The sequence below is a fragment of the Typopeltis vanoorti genome, chromosome 8 (genome assembly GCF_054136105.1).
Source record: "Typopeltis vanoorti isolate ZY-2024b chromosome 8, IOZ_Tvanoo_1.0, whole genome shotgun sequence".
NCBI lineage: Eukaryota > Metazoa > Arthropoda > Arachnida > Uropygi > Thelyphonidae > Typopeltis > Typopeltis vanoorti.
In genome coordinates this window covers 9,968,959-9,996,182 of record NC_143556.1, presented here as the reverse complement: position 1 = coordinate 9,996,182, position 27,224 = coordinate 9,968,959, and the positions used below count along the sequence as shown (strand labels likewise).

The 27,224-nt window shown below is 35.9% G+C and overlaps 1 protein-coding gene and 1 pseudogene across 1 annotated transcript in view; one reads left to right on the top strand and one right to left on the bottom strand.

Annotated features, from left to right (window-relative positions):
* LOC150103724 (phosphatidylinositol polyphosphate 5-phosphatase type IV-like) overlaps window positions 1-27,224 on the top strand; it is a 225,112-nt gene that overhangs the window by 147,888 nt on the left and 50,000 nt on the right. Inside the window, 1 exon segment of the mRNA XM_090396512.1 lies at window positions 14,934-15,070. Coding sequence (XP_090252638.1) covers window positions 14,934-15,070 — 137 coding nt within the window.
* Window positions 1,494-1,612, bottom strand: LOC150103725 (5S ribosomal RNA; annotated as a pseudogene).

The following is a 27,224-nucleotide window of genomic DNA, read 5'->3' as shown; positions in this document are numbered from 1 at the left end:
TTCAATCCCACTAGCTATATCATCTACAGTCAGCCACGTTTCACTAATACCAATAACCTGTGGTCTGGAAGTGCCAACCATGGCCAAAAACTCTTCCTTTTTGTTCCTAATACTCCTAGTATTAGTGTACATGAATTTAAGACCTCCATTAGCCCCAACCCTACCTTGATGCCTTATATTAACTATCCCACTCTGGTTTGTTGTCCTTATTTGCTCTAGCATATTATATTCATTCTTACATTCAACTGCCTCCTTAAGGACTGTATATCTACTCCCCCCCCCTTAACAAATCTAGTTTCCCTGAATTTGCACATCCACTACATTCAGCAACATTTTCTCAAGTCTTCTTACACCATAACCATTCAAATGCAAGCCATCCATCTTATGTAGATCCTTTCGCCCATCGAACTCACTCCACACCTCCATAAATTCCACACCATTCGTCATACATAACCCACGCATAAAGTCATTCGCAATTATGGCCCTCCTTTTAAACATTTCACTGTCATACCGTGGCAAAAGGCTAATCATTCTAACTCTCTCACTCTTTTCTTTTGCTACCTCAAACAATTCATTCAGGTCTTCTATCATTTCCATTTTATCTCCTTTCAAATCATTCGTACCTGCCACAACAATCATTTCTTTCACCCTTTCCTTTTGCTCTCTAATAGACGCAGTTACGTCTTTTATGGTCGCACCAGGTTGGTACGATTTTGTCAAATCCTCTACTAACACACCCCGTACTAACGAGTCTCCATACAGCACTCTATCCTTCATTTTGTTCATGTTCACATTCATACGCCTATTTTTCCTTTTATACCTTTTATTATTGGTTGGTTCATTCAGTCTACTTTTGTTCATGCACTCTAGCTGCTGTTTTGCCCTTTCTATCGCACCATTCAACAACGCGATTTCATTCAATGCATCTATCTCATATTTTTTATTCTCTGAGAAACCATTTATACTATCATTCACACTTTCTACATTCACACTCTCATAATTCTCATGTACAACCTTGCCGTTTCTTGTCATATCGCTATTTTCTTCATTCTGAAGTTTGACAAAAATATCACACTCACGATCCGGAATACACTTCAATTCCTCATTCTCCCTACATTTTCTACACACATTCAATCCTTTATTATCATCTATCCACACTCCGACCGCGCTTTGTAAAGCGTACATTTCACAGCTAGTACACTGACTCATTTCTTTTATACTATTGTTCTTTGATAACGATGGCGAACCATCATTACTGGCCGCCATTTTCCTTCGTACAGCTGCCATAATTATTGCAACATGTTTTATCAAATAATAAGTTATACACACCAAAAACACACAAACACACGCACTAAAATACGCAAGGCAAACAAAACTACGCAATATTAACTAATTTTATCAACGATAACTGAAAATAATACTTATCTTATCAGGAGCTTGCACAAACACTACACACTACGATATAACCTCGAACTCAACCTCAAAAAAAACTTTGCCAAGTGTACTCGGTATTCCCAGGTGGTCACCCTCCCAAGTACTAACCAAGCTCAACGCTGCTTAACTTTGGTGATCGGAGGAGAACCGGTGTGTTCAGTGCCAGATGACCCTTGACAAATTATTTTTTCACTTTTTTTGTAATGATATTGAGACTGGCTTAGCTGAGGATATGCAGCTGTGTTTGCTGGTGATGAAAAAGTAGGGAAGACTATGAAACTATGATGAGCAGAGCAGGTGTTGTGGCCTCAATAGACTGTGAGTGACACTATCATTTTAATGTTGCAGAGCATAAGACCTTATGCTTTGGTAGGCAAGGATGGGATATGCAGAATATAGAGTTAATGGAGAAATTTGAAGGAGTTTGAAGAGATGAGAGATCTGGGAGATGGACAAAGATTTGAAATTTAGAGATCACATTACTAAAATTGTAAGAACATCGCAACATATTATGCCAATGATGAGGAGGAGGACTTTGAAATGCAATAACCAAGAGGTTATGATTCTCTTACATAAGGCATTGTTTAGGGTGCATATGGACTACTTACTGTGCACGCACTGATAGGGGTGCATGGTTTTCAGGAAGATGAGGACCCTTAGACAGGATTCAGAGAAAAATGCTAGGGTGATGTCAGATCTATGGAATGTGGAATATGAAATATCCCATATTCCATAGATTATTCTAGTGATAAAACATTCCATTCTGGTGAAATATTAGCAGCTTAATAAATTATAGATTTTTTTTTTGTTTCTTTTAGTAATATTCATACAAGTATATAATGAAGTGTTTTGAAGATGATGATACTTTTTAATCCAGAAAACAAAAAAAATTAGCTTAATAAATTATGATATTTATTTTTTTCATGAAATGATATTTATCACCTTGTGGTGTTGAGTCAGTAATACTACTAAGAATGCTCATGTGAATAATATCAGGTATAATTATTTTGTGCAGCACATATGCGTTAACACAGTGCCGGCGCTAGGGTCTTTGCTGCCCGCATGCAATTTCTGTCTAAGCGCCCCTGTAATGAACCAGGCGTGTGTGGTTCTTCTATGATAATAAAAATTTAAATTATTTGAAATTTCTTAAATAAATTTTGACAGAATGGCCACACGTTAGTTCGCTAAATGTAACGAACGGGTGGTTTTGACTAGGCAGGATAATCGTTAAAAACCCTAATATTCAAAAAATTCTCAAAAGTTAAAGCAAATTTTGATAAAGCCACTTCACTTTAATCATTGAATATAATGATACAGGGATTATAGCCTTCTCACCGACCCGAATTGCTAACAAAATTAAAATGAATTTTAATTAAGGTTAAAATTCATTTGAGCTAAAGTTTAAAAAATTCTTGCATTTTACTAAATTCTTAGTAACTTGTAAAAATTTTTTAATAATTTTTATAAGTGGAACTATCTTTTAGGAAAATAAAAGAAACTCAAGATAGATGAGAAAATAAGAAAAGAATTCAGAAATAATTAGAACATTTAATATAAGTATTCAAAAAATAAAATCTTTATAGAATAACAGAAAATAAATTAATTTACATAAATATACTTGAATTTTTTTTTATTAAAATTTTAGGGTTCTTGATTTCATATTCACAAAATTAGAAATAATGGTCTTAACGTCTAATTCTGCACATATATCATTTTCAATAGCTATTAACGCCAAACTAACAAGCCTTTTTTGTGACATACTTGTTCTTAAGTAAGTTTTAATCAATTTCAACTTGGAAAAGAAACGTTCACCGCTCACTACATTAACAGGTAAGGTTAATAGTATTCTTAAAGCAATTGAAAAGTTAGGGAAAGATAAATTATTGGACACAATAAAATTAAGAATATCGAAAGAATTTTGAATATTTAAATTAACCTTCTGAAAAATATCCCAGAAAGCACATAACTCGTCATATAGTTCTATTGCATTTACGTCTTTATTGTCGCCATCCTTCAAGAGAATTTCTAAATCGTCACAAATTTTTCATAAATCTTCGTTATTAATTTGTAGTAATCTATACAAGAAATTGAAATTATCATATCTTTTAGTTGTTCAAAACGTTCTATTAACGAACACATTGCAACGTCTAGAAGTGTATAAAACACATTCACTCTAAATTTATCTTCTGGCGATTATGGCGTTTCGTCATGATGCTCGTAGTCAAATTGTCGTGTCTTCTTTCGTCATCAAACTTCTGTACCAGTTTTAAATTCTTGTTCTCCATCCACCTCTTCACTCAGTTCTTTTGCCGTTTTTAGAACTTCTTTAAAATTTGTATCTGATCGATACTCTTGTAAGAATATTTTTAAGTTTTCGATAGATTCTAAAGCAAGTGTAATGTTCATATTTTTGTCTTGAAGCATTTTACTCACAGACTTTATTCTGTTAAGTAAATCATGCCAAATTATAAGAGAGCAAATAAATTTGTAGTCCTTTATTTTAGCACATAATGTTTGTGCTTCATGCTGAGTTTCTTTATTAAAATTTTCATTATTTAAAATTTCAAAAAGTGCATCGTAAATTTCTCCTAACTGATATCGTAGAGGGCAGATTGCATTAATTTTACTTTCCCATCGCGTTTCTGATGGCTGTTTCAATGTTAAATTCTTTACGAACTTTAAAAGGATTGCCCAACGTTTGTAAGAGAATGAAAAGAAATTGTATATTTCTTGAATAATTGCAAAGAAACTAATTGTATCTGCATTCACTTTGGCTGCTTCGTTAATGATTAAATTTAGAGTATGAGCAGCACATGGCACGTAAAAAGCTCGAGAATTTTTGTTCAAAAGCAAATTTTGGAGCCCATATTTTTTCCCTTTCATATTTACCCTATTGTCATACCCTTGAGCTCGCATGTCTTCAATGGGAATATTCCATTTTTCCAGTTGTTCCATTATTGTTGTACATAAACCACGTCCTGTGGAATCTGATACATTTGCAAAATCTAAAAAGTTTTCCCTGATCTTGACAATTCCATTGTCACAGGAAACAAAGCGAATAATAATGGTCATTTGTTCTGTTTTACTTGCATCAGGTGTGCAGTCTAAAATTATGGAATAATATTTAGATTTTCGAATTGATAATAAAATTGTATCCCTGATTGCGTTATTTAAAGTTTCCAATATTTCATTTTGACTGTCTTTACTCAAATAGTGTACTCTATTGTTTTCTTGTAGGGCCCTTTCAACATGATATTCCATAATGGGATCAAACTTCACAAACCATTCGACTAATTTTAAAAAATTGCCGTTATTCCTTTCATATAATTTATCAGATGATCCGCGAAAAGCTAAATTTTGGCTACCAAGGAATTTTATAATTTTAACCAAGCATTCTAAAACACTCGTCCAATGTTTCTTTTCCATTTCATACATGCTTTGAGTCTGGCAATCAATAGTAGTTTTGTTTTTTAAATTTTTATCGAGTTCCTTCCATTTTAAGAAATTTTTCATGTGAGTTAAACCAGTCTGAGCAATGTTCTTGGCACGAGCTCCCCTTTTTCCATTTTTCTATTATAATACGTGTCGTCAAATTTATGACCATATGTATCTTTGGGATATAGTATATTTTTCTTTTGAACAGGCCCCATTTCAATTAAAACAACTCGTAATTTTTCATCAATATTTCCCCATTCACCTGGATCTTCTAAATTTACAGAGACTAACAATGTGTTAGTTTCATGCTCAACTACAACTAAATCTTCTCCTAACTGTTTTTCACTTAAATCTTGTGTCTTGTTATCTTGTTCAATAGTTGCAATAGTACTTTAATGAAAACTGGATGATGTATCAACTCTGATTTCTGATCTATTGAGTTGGTTACAATCTGCATCAGAATATTTTAACAAATTTATTAAGAGCCCCAGTTTGTTTTTTAATATCTGCTTCTTTCGCAGCATGATGCTTACGATTTTGTGCTCCAGATAACTTTTTTTAATTTTTATTTTAACCTTGAGGGTATAAAATAGAACCATTTCTATTTTATACCCTCAAGAAATTATTACACAACACGACACAAAGATGAAACAATAGTCCGCACTGTGCTACTGTCAGTAGCCTACTAAGATGCTATCCTGTCATTACTGCGACATTGTAAACTTTTATTGTTATTTAACTTTGTATACTTGTAATTTCTATTAATTATTTGTGATGTCTTTTTTCTTTACTTTATACTTTATTCTCTGTTATTCTAATGTAGCTGTGCATGCTTTTTCTCTCACTCTCTCTCAGAATCTCTCTTGTTTATATTATTACATGCTATATTTACAAGAAAGTCTAAACCATTTATGCATTATTATTATTATTAGACACCTCCAGGGAGTTCACAGACTCATCGAGGGAGAGTGTGCCAACAGCATCGAACAATTGGTCCCCTTCCACCTGCTAACCGCGCTCAAATTTTCTTAACTTTTTGCGAGCCATTAGTAGCAAAGGCTCTACCAATCGACCAACCTTTGCAAGTCAAATAACATTTATTTACATTACTATGAAATGTACATGAATTTAAACATTAGGGAGATTGCTTTCTCTATCCTTCTATAAAAACTCTTTAGTTAAATTTAGAACTGTTTTTCTTCAACTTTAAATACTTTCTTTAACACAAAAAGTTATCTACTCTCAGTTTACAAATTTTACTTATTAAACTCCAAGCTTATTTGCAAAAAGGTTACCTAAATCTCTCTGTTATGTTATCTTAACAAATTTGATATCAACTTCTAACATGCCAATCAATTCTCTTAAGGACACTTCTTAACCTTATTAAACATTAAACATATAAAAGTCTTTCTAATACAGTTAAAAGTCTTTCTAATACAACTATAAGAGGAATTATATAAACGTTTTGAACTTACAAAGGCTCTGTATCTCACAATCTGTCAAAAGTTCTATGGCAATTCTTTCAACTCAGATCTTCATCTGGAATTTTGGTTTCGGCTATATCTCATCAGGAGCATAGCAGGACTCGTACAGATCTGGAAAAATGTTATTCTCCCACAGCAAAAAGAAAAACTTATGAGCAAAGGTACTTCGGGAAATTTGCCTTGCCTTTTCTCCTCTACTTGTGCTCGCCGAAAATGCTTGGACAACTGCCGTCTCAAGTAGCTTGAATTGCTGCCTCTAAGAAACTGAAAATGCCGCCTCCAAGAAAAAATGAAACTGCCTTCAACTGTCAATTAGCATCCCTCTCTGAACTGGAAACTTTTCTCTTCTATGGTGTTTGGGACTTCTCCTTTCAGCAATTTGAAAGCCCTGTCTGTGGCCTAGAAGTCGTTTCTCTCTCTCTCTCTAGCAACGTCTCGAACCGAGAAGCTCCTTTCTGGAAACGGAAAACTCCTCTCTCAACCAACATCTGGATCTGGGATGCTCTCTGACGATGTCTGGAACTGAGCAGCTCTGTCTCTCTTCGGCAACGTCTGGGACCCGGCAGCTTTAGCAATGTCTGGAACTGGTCAGCCTCCTCTTTGACAGCGTCTGGAACCGAGCAGCCTCTCCTGTCTCTCTGTGGACGTCTCTGGAACTGGGCCCCCCCCTCTACTTCTTCGGCAATCTCTGGATCTGGGCAACCCCTTCTGTTTGATTCAATTCCTTTTTATTATGCCTCCTCTGAGACCTTGCATGAAGTTTGGCAACCCTCAAAGAATCGGTATGATTCTTTCATCTTAAGTTTCAAGTTCGGCACGCCTTTTGTTCTCCTCCGCTTTCTTTTAATTGTAAGTTGCCAGCCATCGGAAAGTTATTTAAACCTTTCTGACTGACTTAGCAGATGTTTACACTTAGAGCCTGCAAGCCTTTCTCATACAAACAAATTTTAATAACAATCTTTCTAATGCTGCCATGTAGATCTATTACATGCAGCTTCAGCGATAAAAACATTTCCTTTGTTTTTAACACTCTAACATATTCTTATTATAGCAGTATATACAGTTAACTTCCAGAGTGTTATCAATAACATCTAAAACAAACTATAGAGAGAGACAAACAAAGTTTATTTTTACAATATTCACATGGGACTTAACCTAAGTAAACAATCGAATGTAATGTGCTTTGGAATATTTAAGCTACAATCGAGTTTTTACAGTACCATATGACTGGTTAAGTAGCAACAAATGATTTGTACGAAATTCGTTTCTGTGCATAAAAACCATTCACCGTTTCACTTTAGATTCTGCAGGCAAGCATTTAGCCTGCTTTCGCTGCAAAATTGTAAACAGCCAGCAATATATAATTTTTTAAAAATTTTTATTCATTGTATCCGGCCTTATTTATTTTAATATTGATCATTCTAAGAATTTTTTGTTTTTTGATAAAACTTTTGTTTCTTAAAAATGAACTTATGAACTGTGCCCCCTTCGTAGAGGTGTCTGCATGCTCTGAATGCCAGCTTCCGCCGGCCCTGCATGAACACACACACACACACACAGCATTTAACTGTCGTCGTGGCTGTAAAATCATTGTAAGGAACTAACTTAAATAATTAAAAAATTAATAATAATAATTTTTATTGTTAATTTTAGATCTCCATGCAGTCAAAAGACTCATCACAGGAGATCCACACACACTCATGCAATAAGATCATCAAACCATGTCTTAAACCCATTTACTGTTTCTGCAACCATACTTTCAGGCAGTTCATCAGCTTCCAGGGATGATCTCTTGTTCTACCCTAGGACAGATCTCATCTCCATTAATCTGGTAAAAACTCCCTCACCAGCTTATACTTCTCAATCATATCCCCTCTCCTTCTAGGTTTTCATTTACTCATCTGTGATAAGTTATCCAAACCATGATCTGCTAGTTTGCTTTGCCATAATGATGCGTTAGCAAATGTAGCTTTTAATGTTTTTAACGAGTTTGATGTTAACAGATCTTCCTGTTGTCCATGGCATTCCAAGTTACAGGAATTTTATGCACTTTTGGATCTGTTAGTGATTGAAGTTTGACTGTAGGAAAATGGATGAAAGTGGCTAGCTGGATATGGGGTTTAAACAGAGTCAGACATTACATATAAACATGGTTTAAAAATTATATATTTAAGTACCTTGGCTGTTGTTATCTTTTCAGATATACCTCAGATATATAGGATGGAATGGTGTGATTTGTAATCTTTAGGTGTCAAGGGGGAAGGCATATAATACAGGATGGCCATAAAATAACTTTGCCTCTTTGGAGGCATCTGTAGCTAAAACCAATAAATGGAATGAGACCAAATTTTATATTGAGACTTTTGAAGGCATGAGGAGGAAAAAAGATTTAGTACCAAAAGTTGCCGATAGGGGAAATTTTGGCACTGGCAGAGCCGAAAACAAGTGGATAATTACATTAAAGGCAGATAAAATAGAATAATAACATTTCAACGGTGTAATCGACAGCTGCGCCACTCATTCCAGCTGGATATGTGGTACGTTACAATGATAACAAGAATAATAATAATTAAACTAAAACAACAACTTGCGAGAGACACACAAAAATTAATGTAGTGATTGAACTCACAGGAAATAATATTTTATTCATCAGAATCAGGGTCCCCTGGACCACATACACGATTTTCAATGTGCTGACCTTTCTTGTTTACAACAAATTGCATCCAGTGTGCGACATGCTCTACAGCTGAGCATAAGGTGTTGGATTGGATGTTCATAACAGCCCGTTTTATGTTCTCTTTCAAGACATGTACGTTGGGAATGCCACCAACATACACAACAGATTTCAAATACCCCCACAGCCCAAAGTCACATGGAGTGATGTCCGGGGATCGAGGCAGTCATGCTGTCGGAAAGAACTGAACTGATAATCCTCTCATTACTGAAATGCTGGCATAAAAGGTGCTGTACTGAACATTCAATGTGTGGGCGTGCTCCATCCTTCATAAAAATAATGGAGTCCAAACATTGTTTTTGTTGCAATGCAAGAATGACAAAATTTTTCAGCATTTGTCGATAAATCTCTCCAGTAATGGAGCAGGTTACTGGACATGTAGGGGTAATATGCTCAAAAAAGTATGGTCCTATTATGAAATCGGCTGTGAAGTCACATGGTTACTTTTGGAGAATGCAGTGGTGGCACTTGCTGGATCGCTTGGGGATGTTCATATGCCCAAATTCTGCAGTTGTGAGTGTTGACCGACCCATTCAGATAAAAATGAGCCTCATCACCCCGCAATATTCTCCAAGGCCAGTCATTGTCAACAAATTAGTGCTTGCACGTGACTGAACTTATACGGATAGAAGTGAAGCATTTTCCAGACTGTACCATAAGCCATATCAAGTTTGCCAGTTATAGCACGAGTGCTTGAACCAGTACTGGTCCCTTTGTCGTTGAACGCCGCAGTAGCAACGTCTGTTACTGTCTCTTCTTGCACTGTTTTCCATCCTCTGCCAGGTCTAACTCCTAGTGACCCAGTTTCTTCAAACTTCTTAATCATAGCTCTCAGTGCTACAGCTGACATAGGACCTGTGTGCAGGTTATGTAGCCTTCTAAATTCCCAAAGGACCGCTACGACATTTCTGTTTAAGATAAAACAACTTAACAAGTAAAGCACGTTGAGGCAAGGTAGGATGCATATTGAGCACAATTCGTCAGTCATTCAAATAACTGTCTGAACGTTCCCAATCCCTTTTTAAGTGAAATTGATGGCGCTGCTGTCACATACGCACAGTAAACTTTGCATAATCCTTTTTACCTGCGTTTACTGCGAATATTTGACTGTTTTCAGCTCTGCCAGCGCCAAAATTTCTCCTGTTGGCAACTTTTGGTACTAAATCTTTTTTTCGTGGAATTCATCTCCCCATGCCTTCGAAAGTCTCAATATAAAATGTGTTCTCATTCCGTGTATTATTTTTAGCTACAGACACCTCCAAAGAGGGAAAGTTAATTTATGGCCACCTTGTATTTTATGTTTTGTAGGGGTTGTAGCTGTTGGCTAGAAAGCTATGGTGAAAATAATTGAGATGTGTAAAATTTTAGTATTATTATTATTGTTATTATTAGATCTTTCAACATGCCAGAACTGAATTTTGCTGCCAGCTATAAATCGTTCCTACACAACAACTAGCAGATCATACAGGGGCTATGCGTGTGATGTACGCGTTCTTCTGCTTTTATAAAAAATACAATTGTATTCGGTTTATTTTATGGTTTTAGTGTTAATAGTTTTTAGCATTCAAGTATTCTTACTATTTTTATACATCTTTTATCCTGATGAAGCCAACAGCCACAGTTGGTGAAACTAGTTGGTATAACTTTGTTTTAAAATAAATTTGACCAAAACAAACCAAATAGTAGTCATTTATTCTCTCCTATAGTTCGTGTGGTCAAAAATAACAGTATTACCATTATTGTTATTATTATGATGATATGAGCACCTTCATGGAGTCCAAAGACTCATTGTGGGAGGATCCAGTCTATCTACACAATCTGTCATACATCTCCTTGAACCCATTAACATACAAATCACTCACGTGGCACTGGCAACCCATTCCACTCATTCATAACTCTCGAAACAAAATATTTAGTCCTCGCATACCTGTTAACCACACCTTTATTCCACTTCTGGAGATGACCCCTTGTTCTGGTCCCTCTAGCCAAGTGCTCAAACATTTCCCTTGCATCAGTCCTATAAAATCCTTTAAGCTTCTTAAATGTTTTTACCATATCCCCTCTTATTCTCCTATCAACCAACTTCTGCAATCCACACACCCTCAATCTATCCTCATAGGAACATTCCACAGGCCACTAGCCATCTTGGTCACTTGCCTCTGAATCTTCTCCACCACTACCACATCCCTACGAAACCCGGGAGACCAGACTTGAGTACAGTAATTCAGATGTGGGTATATCAGGGCCTTATAAAGAGGAATAGCAACTTCCTTGTCTCTACATGTTAATGTGTTCTTCAATAGCCAAGTAATCTTATGGGATACCTTAGCAATATGTCCTCTAAATTTTAACCCTGTCTACCCCCCCCCCCCCCTTCCTTAATCTCTAGCTTCCTCTATTTCCTGGATTACAGGGCCATCAAGGATTGTAATCTATTTTTCCCCAAATGCATAACTTTACATTTCTCCACGTCAAACTGACACCTATTAACTTTTGCCCATACTGACAACCTATTTAAATCATCCTGCAAGCCCTCCATGTCACCTTGATTAACTATTACTCTACTTAATTTCACATCATCAGCATGCAACTGAATATTTCCTTTCAGGTTATTTTGCATATCATTTATGTACAAATTAAACAGCAATGATCCCAGTCCTGAACCTTTCAGCACAACTGCTAGTCATCTGTTTTCGCCTTGATTTCCTCCATATACCACTTTTTGATATCTGTCCAGCAGCCACACTCTTTTCCTCTTTACCAGTGATATGTCCATCCCCGTTTGTTCTAATTTTCATGACAGAGTTCCATGCGGTATTCTGTCAAATGCCGTTGTAAAATCCAGCAAAGTCATCATGTAGCCATTTCTTTTATCCAATTCAGCTGTTACTCTATTATAAAAAGTTAGTAGATTACTAAGGCTTGACCAACCCTTCACAACGCCATGTTGACCCTCATACAGTATTATATTTTTATTTGACCAACTTTTCTGGTACTTTTACTACCATATCTGAGATACTGAATTATTTCAAGGGAATTATTTTGCTCTCTTTCCATTCCCTTGGAACTCTACCAGAGCTAAGACTTAAACAGCCTGGTCAGAGACATTGCCAGTTCCCTTGTACATTCTCGCATAACCTGAGCTGATATCCCATCTAATCCCACAGCTCTATTTACATGGAAATTCTGCAATATCCTAAGCACCTCCAATTCATCCACCTCTTTTCCCACATTAGTATCTGTCACATATGCTAAAGCAATAACCTCACTAGGATGATGTACACTTGCAAAGTGGTCACTTAGTAAGTCAACTATTTGATCTGCTTCTGTCTTCTCGTGACCATCATCAGTCATTAAGGTTAATCTTCCGTAACTCCTATCTGATTAACCCTCCTTACTTTAGGTACACAATTTAATATACCTTCCTCTAGTTGACCCTTAACTATTTCCCATGCACTACTAACATCCTTACCCTGTATTGTTTTATGCCATGGCACAGATTAAAACTTCTTCCTAAGCTTGTCATAATCACCTGCCTTGTAGTTCCACACATATATCCCTTCTTCATGGAATATTCCTTATGTTTTACAATCTCCCAAGTCAAGACAGCATGGATGGTCACTTTCACCAATCAAAGGCATTATAGTCACTTTGATTATAGATAGCTTTTCTGATCCTATGACCAAGTCCAATACTCTCCTACCCCTAGTCCCCTTCATCATATGCTGCCTTAAGTAGTAATTATCTCTTACGGGTGTAGAAATTCTCTTTCCTTCTCCTGCAATGTGATCTTTCTTCTTTCCAGTCTAAGTCTCCATAGTTGAAGTCCCCCATAATAATCACTAAACCTGTACTCATTGTATTAATTTGGCAATGCATGCCTTCCAGATCATCTGTGGAATTCCTAGCCTATAGCAATAACCAACTGTATATTTTGTGTTGCTGGTCTTAATCTCACAGCAGACTGCTTCAAATGCACAGCCACCCTCCCGCCTATCTTCTATTCTTTTTGTTTGCATTTCATCCACTATCATCAGCAGTATTCCTCCCCCATCCTGTCTTCTCTATCTTCCCTGAAAATGCTATTCCTTCACATTCTATCCCTGTAACTACATCATCTGCTGTTAGCCAAGTCTCACTAGTTCCTATAACTTTTGGCAAGGTTGCACTAACCATTGACAAAAACTCCTCCCTGTTGTTCCTGATACTTCTGGCATTAGTATATATTGTATTGAAATATAGTCCTGATTGCATGCCTTCTGGATATTTTCAACTACAGTTCTGTTGTCTGGCTACTTCATTTTATATTTAAACCTAGTTATTCCACAACCACCACTATTGTTATCATCAAATTTATATACCATCAGAGGGTATATATATATATATCAGAAATATATCAAAAACGGCAGGCTTAGAAGGATGCAGAACAAAGGGCCACCCCTTTGTTTTGCAATGTTCATCCCTGGAAATTGAGTAAAAGTGTAGTTAGTAAAGGCCTCAAGACTAGATTTTTTGCTTAAACAGTGGTGAATAATGAGTAAAATGTGTTGTCGGAGTCTGTGAGTGCTTTGTTGGGAAAAGCATTCAAGGACAGCTGTGATGTGTGTGTGTGTGTGTGTGCGTGCACACAGTTTGGGCCTACCATGATGAGTCCTCAGACTCCATAGTGGTTCTCGTGTAATAATAATAGTGATACTGTAAATTTATGAGGGTACATTAAGATGAGATAACATAAGCTGTATTGTAGTTGGCATAAGGAAATGAGTATGTTTAATAATAGGAATTTGAAATTATACATCAAGAAATAAGTGAACGTGCATTACTTCTCCACAGAGTCTCCAAATTTATTGATACTTGTTCCAGTGATAGATCAGTTTATTAATACCAGTACTGAAGAAGTCTGTGCCCATACCCAGTAACCAACATTGCATCACCTGATGAACTTCCTCATCCATAGTGAAATGCCTTCTGGAAAAGTATTTTTTGAGAGGACCAAACAAATGGAAGTCTGATAAAGATAAATCTGGGCTGTGTGTGTGGGGGGGGGGATGTGGTAGTTTCCCAATGACTACAGTGCAACTACACTCATGAGTGTTGGGTACAGTATATGAAGTAGTGTTTTTGTAAACCAAAATCACTCAGCTTGTCAGGAGTCCTGGTCGTCTTTCAATTTGTCCAGAATTGCACAGCAAAGCTCTGCATTGATTGTTTGTCCCTTTGGCAAGAAGTCCACCAACAAGAACACCTTAGCAATCCCAGAACATTGTGGCCATTACTTTGCAGACAGTGGGCACAGCCCTCCACTGAAATACAGCACAGAATAGAAACTGAGCATTGCTCTCAGAGTGAGGAATTTGTTCACAAGCAATATAGGCATCTCAAAAATTCTGTATTCACAAATTTAACATAATATTTTATTTTGTTAGTCAAAAATATAACATGGAAATTAAGTAAGGTAACTTCCCAAAATTGGGGAAGTTATGTATTATGTAGCACTGTGCAAAGTTAGAAAAGTAAAAAATCCCTAATAAGCTGGGAAGTGGTCTCACACTGGGTGATGAAATTCATCTCTCACCAAAATGCTATGCTCACAGTGAGAATCAAATCCACAGCCAGGTCAGTTGATATATTTCATCTATCTAGATGGATGGATTTGTAGTTATATATTTTTTTTAATGAATTCAAGTTTTTGATGCATGTGTGTGTGTGTGTGTGTGTGTGTGTGTGTGTGTGTGTGTGTGTGTGTACTAATTATTGATTATATTAAAACTACATTTGATGAAGTGGGCTTTACAAGTTAATGAATCTTATCCTCTTCAAAAAAGATGCTTTATACATTTTAGGATCGAGTGCTTTATAAGTGCAAGAAAAATGACACAATACGATGTCTTCATTACAATTTGGTGCCTTCGGTACTTACCTCTGATCATAAGCCAGTTTATGCAGTTCTGCAAGCAAAAATTCGTCCTGGAAGAGATAAGTAAGTACCCTGCTTTGTTTTTAGGTTAGATTAATTCTCCAGTAGTCTTGTGTTATTCACATAGTGTTTGAGATAAGTTATAGATAATTAAAATGTTCTCAGCAGATAGGAAATATCTTAGATATTTGTGTTTTTGAATGTATGTTCATCTATAATTAATTCTCCATTCATCCTACTCATTTGAAAAAAAACCACACAGTGTGCAGATATACCAAGCATCGAGATCATCTACAACTAATTAGAAGAAACACACGTATAAACCATAGTGAAAATTATTTAATTGTAAATATTTCATCCTAAGTATCTTAGGACATCATCAGTACAGTATTTAAACAAAATTAGGAATAACATACAGTTAGGGCGCATGATTACAATAGAATCTCATGAAAACGTGCATAACGTGCTAAAGTAGTACAAAAAAAAAAAAAAAAAACGTTAATTATTTAACACAATTTTGTATGATAATTTCCCATACTTTAGGAATAGTAAGAACGTCATTGCGGTTTAGGTTTGGTCTGTGTAGTAGGGCTTCAGAACTTTCTTTGTATAAACGTTCATGTTTAAATAAAGATCTATGTAAAAGTTTAGCCTTTTCCCAATGGATCCTATGGTTTGGATTTTCAATTCCGTGTTGAGAGAGGCCAGATTTCTGCGGTTTAAGAAGACGAATGTGGTCTTGATGTTCCGAGATGTGTTTCTGAACAGACCTACCTGTCTGTCCAAAGTAAGATAATTTGCATGAGCATGGAATCTCATAAACACCAGGTAACATCAAGGGTGAAAATTTGTCCTTAGGAGAAGGTAATAAGTTGTAAATTTGGTTGATAGGTTTGTAAGTAGTAGCAAAATTGTATTTCTTCATAATTTTAGGAAGACGTTCTGAGATGCCTTCTTAAGAAGATTCGTCTTCTTAAACCGCAGAAATCTGGCCTCTCTCAACACGGAATTAAAAATCCAAACCATAGGATCCATTGGGAAAAGGCTAAACTTTTACATAGATCTTTATTTAAACATAAACGTTTATACAAAGAAAGTTCTGAAGCCCTACTACACAGACCAAACCTAAACCGCAATGACGTTCTTACTATTCCTAAAGTATGGGAAATTATCATACAAAATTGTGTTAAATAATTAACGTTTTTTTTTTTTTTTTTTTTGTACTACTTTAGCACGTTATGCACGTTTTCATGAGATTCTATTGTAATCATGCGCCCTAACTGTATGTTATTCCTAATTTTGTTTAAATACTGTACTGATGATGTCCTAAGATACTTAGGATGAAATATTTACAATTAAATAATTTTCACTGTGGTTTATACGTGTGTTTCTTCTAATTATGAACTCACCACAGGTTTCGTTATTTAAAAAACATCTACAACTAGTGCCTTAAATACTGATCTGTACTATCCTTCAATGGAGTGAGGACAATCTGGTCACATTCAATGCCACCAAAACATGATCGTGCCTCTTCTCTGGCAAAGAAATCTCAGCTCAACTTCTTTTATCCTTAGTAATACACAAATCACCAGGCACAATTAGATCTTTCTGTTTGTATTAACATTTACCTCCAGCCTCTCCTGGCACAAATGCATCACAATAATAGCTTCCTCAGCATCCAAAAAACTAGGCATTCTCTTTTGTTCAAGATGGTATTTTCCACTAGATCAACTCTTAACATTATCCCAAATTTGCCCATGCTTAGAATACTCTCACATGTTTAGAGCGGAAGACCTAAAACCTCTCTAAAAATTCTTGACACTGTCCAGAGGAAAGCAAATTGTTTACTGACATTCTCTTAAATGACACTTTATTGCTTTTTTAAAAAAAAAAAAGTTTTTCCCCTTGATATCATTGACTTATTTTCCTTTACTGTCCATTCTGCTTATTTCTCCAGGAAGAACAAAATTTATAAACAGATAGAGGATATCTGTATGGGAGTCTTCGTTCCCCCCCCTCCCCTTGGCAATTTTTTATGGAAAATTTTGAAAAACAAGATCTTGACTCAGCCCCTCTCAAACCTTCTATCTGGTTGAGATATGTAGATGATGTCTTTTTTATTTGGTCTCATGGCCCAGACACATTAGATATTTTTCTGTGTCACCTCAATAGCCTTCACCCTAGAATACAATTTACTATGGAAAAGGAAACTAATGGTCTGGCCTTCCTAGACACCTTGGTCACTCACCTACCTAATAGTAACCTGTCCTTTTCAGTATATAGGAAACTCACTCGTGCAGATACATTCACAAACTTTCCCATCCCCTCCCCCCCGGTCTCAAAAATATGGTGTCATAAAAACACTAACACATAGATCTTATAACTATTGTTCCAATGAGCCCTCTCTTGTAACAGAACTCAATTCATATACACCACAATTTTCTTTCTAATGGTTACAGTTCATACATTATCAAAAAAATAATCAATCAAATAATCACTGTTGTCAGCAAAACTATGGATAGGATTGGAAGTCTGTGAGTGGATGAAAGAACAGAACTTTGGAGTACTCCTGTATTGGTGGGGAAATCTGAGTAGAGTAAGCCATCCACCATGACATGTAGTGAGCAACCAGTGAGAATTTGGTAATCCAGTTGCAGAGTGCAAACAGCAGACCATAGGATGGCAGTTTGGTGAGTAGGCCCCTGTGCCAAACCTGATCAAATGCCTTTGAAATGTCGAGTGCAACCACATGAGTTTCTCCAAATTTCTGCATGGCTTGAGTTCATAGGTAGGTAGGTGGTGAAAGCAAGAAGATCAGCTGTAGATCATGAGTGGCAGAATCCATACTGCTCACACTTTGGATACCACTCACAGAATCAGTTGGAAAAAGACCATCATGCTCCATCACAGTAAATTTAGAAAAGAAAGACTATTTTAGAAAATGCTGCTGTGCTTTAAAATCAGCTATTTTTTCGAATTTTCTTAGAACTATTTCTTCAGTATATGCATTAGACAACATTAGTTCCATAATAGAACCCTTCCATACTATAGTACCCTGCATGTCACATTGTAAAACATTGCATCCCTATACACAACTCACTGGCTCCAATTATAACAAATCATCTATGTTTCCAGACTACCACTGTCTGATATGTAAACTAGTTGGTAGTTTGACAAAACTGAGAAAAATTATCTGTCTGTAGTTTATTTGACACTTAGATTATACCTTAAGCAATGGAACTATTTTTCACTCCTTCCATTCTTCTAAATTGTTTCTGTTGTAATATATTCACGTCTTCTATTCTATCTACTTCCTTACTTAGTATTACTTCTTGCTCCTCCCCCCTTTTTTTTTTTTCTTCTGCTGCTAGATAGACCTTGATTTAAGATCTATCTGGCATGGCAATCCCTGAGCAATCCTACAAAAATCAATTAAGAAATTTATTTAATTTCCGACTGTGCCACTTAATTGATCTAGTTTATGTTAACAGTCAGGGCGAGAAGAAGAAAAAATGTAATCTTACACTTCTACACAAATATCCTAAAATGCAAGTCGTGGTTCGCTGTTATATTTTACTCCTGCAGGTTTGTTAATTATTTTCAGTATAGTGCATTGGCTTAGGAATTAGAATCAGGCAGTTGAAAAAAAAAAACATACTTATTTTGACTTCAAAGACATGATACAAAGTAGAAAGAATGATTAAATACTAATTTAAACAAAATGCACCATATATATCACACTTTAACTCACTATCTGAACATCATAGATTATAACACTTTTACTAGCAAAATTACTCAATCTTATTTATCACAGAATATCCTCTATGGGACAAATATAGCTCATATTAATATTAAGCATGCACAATTGTTACAAGAACGTTAACACAGTTAATTCTCTTCCATTACCTTTACTTCTTAATTAAGGCTAATTCAGATATTGTATCAAGCACCCCGAGAATCGGATAACATTAACAAAACAAGTTCTTCAAAAAAAACAAGACATTCAGTTCACATATGGCAGCCAAGTTAACAATTAGTCTCTTTCTATTTACAATGCCTAGACACAATCATATCACATACTGCAAAACAAAACAAGGGCTTACTTGTTAACAATTTCCCGAGAGGAAAGTTCGATTCCTTAATGATACACAAGACACATCTATCAGGTCAAATCCTCGATAGTCTTCCTTCGAATTATGCACTGGTGTTCTGCCATGGCTACCTGCAGCCTAGAGCGAGCGGGCGGTAAAAGTACATCAGCCATCGGTGGCAGGAAAAACAACCATCCTTCTACTCCGGAAGGAGCCCTCGTAGGTGCTGCGCTAAAGTCCAGGAAAGGTCAGCCACAGGTCGAAAAAAAGCGCTGAACCACGTGCTGTATTGCTCTTTTATACAAATCACAGTTCTTTGTTCTCAATTCAGAACATTCCAGGATTAGCCACGAGCAATGAATGAACCTACGTCATCGCAGGCCGTTTGACCTTACGATCTTTGTGGTGCTCGGCGCTAATCCAACTTATGTCTTCTTAAGCTCTTAATAACATTATTATAGTGCAGTTGCACTTTTAACAGCATATACATCTTTACAATTCTTTTATTATTGCAACTACATAGTACATTGTTATATTTTATTATTTTAGACAAAAATTTAATTGTAAAATAATTAGTGAAAATTTGTTAAACAAAACTTATTTCTCGCGATATTTTACACTGTTATCAGACTCTGACAGTTCACTTGACTTGGTCAGCTCCTTCATATGAGCTTACTTAAAATTTCAAATACATGATAGACAAAATAATACTCAAACCCAAACAAATTGCTGCCTGGTTGGCTGAGTTGTTAGCATATCCTTTCTCCAACCAACATACCATTTATGCCCATTGCTGGATTCAAATCTGCTGTGGACATGAATGTTTGTGATGTCTTTTTAGGTGGGAGATGAATTTCATTGCCCACTGTGAGATCACTGCCCTACTTATGATCTGAAGTGGCATGAAAAAGTTCCTGTTTGGTCTTTAGAGCAGGCTTTCCAGACTATGTAAAAAAATAATTAAGGGGGGAAAAAAAAAAAAAAATATATATATATATATATATATAAAGCAAAATCTGTTTTTGATGTTCGCTTATAACTGAAGAACGAATTGACGAATTTTGATTATTTCTTCACCAATAGGTAGGGGATGTTCTAAAGATGGTTTGTGTGCATTTTCATCGATGTACACCTCCAGATTATGGACGAGTGATTAATATTTTTTTTTTACGTCTCTCCATGGTTCATACTGCAGTTTAACAATATCTGGCCACTATTTTGTGGCCATTTTTTAGATATTGTTAAATTCTATTGTTAGATATTGTGATATTACCTGTGGCCAAATATTAAATTTTTTCGATATTGTTCGATAACACTTAATATCAAATATTAATTTGATGTTAAGTGTTATATTACAAATGGTTTCTTTGACTGTTTGGGATGAATGTACAATGTCCCATAAAACATCTGTTGAAGCAGTCGAGAGAACACTGATGGATATCATATCAGACGATCAAAGAATGGATGGAATAACAGTTTTATTTGCCGGTGGTTTTTGACAACACTGCCTGTCGTATCCCATGGAACCAGGGTTGACGAAGTGAATGCTTGCCTTAAGAAATCATAACTATGTCATGATATAGAGAAGTTTTCTCTCAAAACCAATATACGTGCTCACCTACATGGACACTTTAATGCACATTCCTTCTCCTCAAAAATGTTAAAAATTGGCAATGGTGAAGTAAAGCAAAGAGATGGAAAAATTATATTAACACACCTAAATATTGGGAAAATTATCCTAATCACAGACGAACTGTTGTGCAGTGTTTGCCCATCTATTGAGACCATAACAGAAAAAGTCACCTGCTTGGTTCAGGGAGAGAGCTATCCTGACACCTCGAAATGATGCCATGTGAATAATGAATGAGTTTGTTCTTAATAAATCTGTATTACACTTAATAAATCTGGATTACACTGCAGATATTACTAAAATGAAATATTAAAATCTAAAAAAAACGAAAGCTATATCACTCTACAAGAACAGATAAAAAATATTTATTATTATTACTGTGTGACACTTTCAAGGGGTACAAAGATTCATCGCTGGAGGACTCCACATCACAAGGCTTCATCTTCACACTGCTTATGTTCCTTCAATATACAACATTACTACCTACATGCTGTACCGCAATGCCATCTATCACCATTAAGAGTATTTTTTGTGTCTAAATTGAATGTGTACTCCTGCAAAATTGTCTGTATGTTAGATGAAAAAATCTGAATTTCCAAGAAGGAAAAAACCCAGCTAGCTTGGCATGAGATTGACCAATTCACCTTCCATTACAATTTGCTTTCAAACAGTTACAATTTCCAATAAGAGTTTGCTTTGCAATGACAATTAATCAGGCCCAAGGACAGACCCTTAGATAATCTGGTTTAGATTTAAGTGGTGAATGTTTAGGGCATGGGCAGTTATATGTAGCATGTTCTTGGGTTATTAGTCCTTAGAATTTAATTATTTTTGTCGAGGATGATGAAACTTCTAATGTTGTTTACAAAGAAGTATGCTCACAATTCTCACAGTTCTACACCATGACTAAAGTACCAGCACCAAATGCTCGAGTAAATACCCTGAAGTGAACCTATACTATGCTTGTAGTATAAGTTCACCTCAGTGAAGCGGGAGGGCTCAGCTAGTTTGCTAGTGATCTTTCACAGCACCCTTTCTTGTGAACAGCAAAAGAAAGGGGGCCATTGGGTAGGCATGTGATTAGATTATATAAAAATAGGCATGCCGTTGTTATTTTCTTTTTTTAATAGTGAACCGGATTCTTGGATGCTGACTGTTGAGGTGGAGAAGGGAAGAGTCTAATGTGCCTGTCTCAAACCTTCTATGTGGTTAAGATATATTGATGATGTGTTTTCTATTTGGCAACATGGCTCAGACTCTTTCATCCTTTACCTCAACAGTCAGCATTCCAGAATCCAAATCATTATAGGAAAATAAAATAAAAACAGCTTGACAATCACATGTCTGCCCAGTGGCACCCTTTCTTTTACAGTTTACAGAACTCACCCACACAGGTAGATACATACATAAACTTTCCCATCATCTATCTTCTCAATAATATGGTTTTATCAAAATCCTTGTCAACTGAGCCTCCAACCCAAGATCCCCTTACAGTGGAACTGACCTTTATTCACCAACTCTTCCTGTCCAACTGTCATCATCATCAAATTCCGATCAACAATTTTCCTCCAAATAAATCTACTGTCTGTCAAGATTCCAATATTATCAGATCTTATATTTCTGTCTTTTAAGGTGCTTTTTACTGTATCAATTCATGTACATCTTGGTCTTCCTCTGGGTCTTTTTCCCGCCAACCTGGCAAAGAATACTTGTTTTGCTAATCTTTCCTCTTCCATTCTATTTAAGTGACCATACCAATTGAGATTATCTCTACTAACACATTCCCGAATGCTAACAATGGCAAGTTATTTTCTAATATCCTCATTTTTAATGTGATACTGCCATTGATGTCATCTGTTAACTTCACTAATCTTTCTCAGCACTCTCATATCAGGGGTCTTTAGTCTTTGATCAAGTGTTTTATTTCTAACCCAGCTCTCATTTCATAAGTTAAATTTGGTTTGAACATTGTCTCTTGTATACAGCTAATTTAGTGTATTGACCCATATAAATGTATTCATTTTTTTTTATTATTATTTTACGGCATCTCCATGGAGTCCAGGGACTCATAGCAGGAGACCCAAATTAAACATTATACACACAAATCCTATCATACCTCTAATTGAATCCATTCCACCCACTCACCACTCTACACAAAAAACCTGGTCCTCATACCCCTGCTAACGACACTCTTACATAACTTCCATGGATAGCCTCTAGTTCTCTGACTGTCATATATTGAAATTCACTTGCATCAATTTTATAAAATCCCTTCAGTATCTTAAAAGTTTCTATCATGTTCCTTTTTTTCCGCCTATCTGCTAAACTTTGTAACCCGCAAACCTTCAAACTATCCTCGTATGGAGTATTTCACAAACCTTTCAGCATCTTGGTCACTCATCTCTGAAACCTCTCTACTACCTCCCGGTCCCCAAAAAATCCAGATGACTCCCTCTGTGCAGAGTAGTCAAGATGTGGCCGAATCATATCCTTATAAAGAAGAAGAATAACTTCCTTATGTTTACTTGTTAGCATGTTTTTCAATATGCAAGTAATCCTTTGAATTATTATTATTATCGATGTCTGGAACTGAAACAGGAACTGAAAGAAGCACTCTTACGGCTAAAACCAAAGAACACTCTAGGAATAGACAAAATAAGACCCACAGACCTTTTAACACACTTTGAACAAATAAATCCAATACTTTTGAAACTCATGAACATAATATTTGACACTGGCATTATTCCACAACAACTAAAAACTGCAATAATTACGCCAATTTACAAACATGGTAAAAGATTCGATACTGAGAACTACAGACCAATAGCTACCCTACCATCATTTCAAAAATTCTAGAAAAAATAACACACACCAGACTACAGAAGTACAACATCATCTCACAAAACCAATACGGCTTTCAGAAAACACAAAGCACCATCACTTTATTAGAAGATATCGCTGACACAATAAACAGAGCTCTCCACAAAAACAAGTATGCCATCCTTAAACTCTTGATTTGATACACTTGAATATGACATACTACTCACCAAACTATACTCAATAGGTATAAGAGGAACACTGCATACCTGGTTCAGGAACTATCTCTCAAACAGAACACCAGTAACAAAAATAGGTACATGTCACAGCTGGGGTATACAAATAAAACACGGTGTCCCTCAAGGCACCATATTATCACCCACTCTGTTCAACATATACATCAACAATGTTCATAACCTGGCCATAAGAAGTCAAATATTTTGGTACGCAGATGACACCACACTACTAGCAATCCACACAGACATCAACACGGCTCTCTCCAAAGCACAACGACCTAAATGAAATCACAACATACTTCTACCAAAATGCAATTGTAATCAACGGCACCAAAACACAAATGTTAATAATACACAACCCGAGATTCATTCGCCACACACTATCAATACACTGTCACATACCGCTGCATTAACGACAAAAAAACCTGCCAATGTCCCGAAATCAAACCTGTAACACATGCAAAAACTTTGGTCTTTACATAGATTGCCACCTTAAATGGACAAAACATATAGAATACCTACATACCAAACTTTGCATCATTGCAGCAAAACTCTTCCAAGTAAAAGATATTATTCCATCTAACATGAAAAAACTCCTATATCACAGTATCTGTGAATCCCCTCAGATACAGTATAACAATCTATGCAAACACATCAAACAGCCACCTAACAAAATTAGAAATATTACATAGGAAAATTGTGTCAACAGTGATTTGGAAACCTTATACACAACAGCCAATATCCAACCAGCACATGGTGATACACACAATCCTGAGCATTAAAAATCTGAAACACTATATAATATTACTGAGGAATTACTTCAACATCACCTATCAAAACAACAGAAACACATATCGTATAACACGACCCACAACAACTCTGTACATCCCTACACCCCTCAACAACTCATATGGTTCTTTGGTGAAATCACATCAAATATCCATGTTATTCAACAACTTACCAAGAAATTTAAAACACATAGACAACAACAGAACATTAAAACACGAACTCTGGAAAATATACCAACAAAGTTAATATACCATTAACACTAATATACACACATCACAAATCACCAGCATCCAATGCCTACATCCCATCTATAAACAGTAACAACAACATAAATAGTGAAGGCTAATCCCACTCTCTTCATAAAAGCTAACCCAAGTTTTGAAGTAGGTGGGATTAATCCGCCTCACTCATCCACATGTAATCCTCATAATCAAAGACTGAAAAATTATGTAACAAAACAGTCAGTACAGTGTATAATAATAATGAAGATACAAATATATATAAAAAAAGTATATGAATTTGTATCCAAAGGAAAAAACATTGAAAAGAAATAATGTGTCTTAAACTATGTATAGTATAATGTACAGAGCATCAAGTGTAATATGCATTAATTGTAAATATGTAAATACTCTGTACGATGAAAATAGAAAAATTGTTATTGTATACATAATGTGTAAACATGCAAAAAAGTCTGTAATTTATCTGAGACATTAGCATATTATTATCCATTATTCAAAAATTCCGTGTAATCTTCATTGTTAATATTAGAACACGTGTTGTAAATATAGATGCAAAAAGTATTATTATCAGAATTTTAATTGAAATGCAATGTAGAAACTGAATCACATATACAGCACTTAGTGCTGGAGTTTGTAAAAATTACAAGCTGGAATGTCACTAAAGACGATTATTGTAATTGTGTAAATATTTTAGAAATCAATAAAAAAAAATTTTTTTAATTATTACATAACACCTCCAGGGAGTCCAAAGACTCATCAAGGGACAGCACCTACTCTACAACTCCCCTTCTCTACCGCAACTATCTTCATCTACACCAATGCCATCTACTGCTGACCACCACCACTAGTATTTTCTCAGACAATCACAAACATCCATGCTCATGACAGGATTCGAACCCACAGCCTATTGGCTGGAGAGTGGATATGCTAACTACTCAGCCAACCAGGCTGGCTCGTGCTAATTTACCAATACATGGCATCTACATCTTTTGTGGACCCCCTGGTCTATAGCAGCATCCAACAATATATTTTGTCCTATTTGCCTCTCTTGCACACCGAACAGCCTCTTTTTACCAACTTTTTCAATATGCCCTCTGAATTGACATTCTTTCCTTGTAGCTTCTCAAGCCATGCCACTGTTCCAAAATGACTCCTGAGTCTCTCATAATCACTAGCCTTAATAGTTGAACATAAACCCCTTCTTGATAGAACTCCACATGTTTGGCAACTTCCCAAAACAAGACTACATTGTCACTCTCCCCATTTGGAGTCAGAGGGTCTGCCTTGGTTATGGTTACATCTTCTGATGCTATTATCAGATCCAATACTCTCAAACCCCCCCCCTCTATAACATGTTGTTTCAGGTAATTATCCCTTAGCAGCTGTATAAATCCCACTTCCATCTTGCCATGCCCCCTTTCCTCCATCCAATTGATGTCTCCATACTTAAAGTCTCCCATAATGATTGTTCAGCCTACACTCATGCTAATTTACCAATAATACATGGCATCTACATCTTTTGTGGATCCCCCAACAATATACTTTGTCCTGTTTGCCTCTTTTGTACACCAGACAGCCTCAAATGAACCATCTCCCTCAGACATAAAATCCTCTTTAACTTCTGATTTTGTTGGTAGTAATTCTTCAGCTATCATCAGCAATACTCATCCTCTTGTCCTGTTTCTTCTGTCCTCCATGAAAATTCAATACCATTTACATTCTATTCCTGTAAACTTTATCATTATCGGTCAACCATGTCTCACTAATGCTTCTAATTTTTGGCCAAGTTGATCTGAATAATGCCAAAAATTCTTCATCCGTATTCATGATACATCTTGTATTCGTGTACATGCATGTCAACATTCCTTTGTACCCATAGTTTTACCTTGTGTAATGTCATTACCAATCCATTCAAATCGTAAACCTGTGAAATCCATTCAGCATTGCATAATCATTACTGTACACATGCTCATTTATTGCAGGGGTGGCCAGACACAAGATTCATTTCATCTTCCCTAATATTTCTAGTTTCCCTGGTTTTTCACTACCACACTCACTGAACAACACTTTTTCAAACATCTAACTCAAAAATCATTTAAATGTAGTCTGTCATGTATATATAAGCCCTTTCATCCATCATATTCACTCCATACATCAATAAGCTGCACACCATTCCTCCTGCACAATCTTCTCATTATGTAATTTATCAATAATTACATTATTGATAAATAACTAACAATAATTAAAATCAAATGTAATTTGGCAATCCTTCTTCTCAGTCCTGTCATACTGAGGCAGCAGACTCACAGTGCTCACTTTCTTATTCTTCATTTTTGTTTCCATTAACAACTCTTTCATATCTTCTCTCATTGCATATTTCTCATCTCTCAAATATGTTGATTTGAGATAATTGTT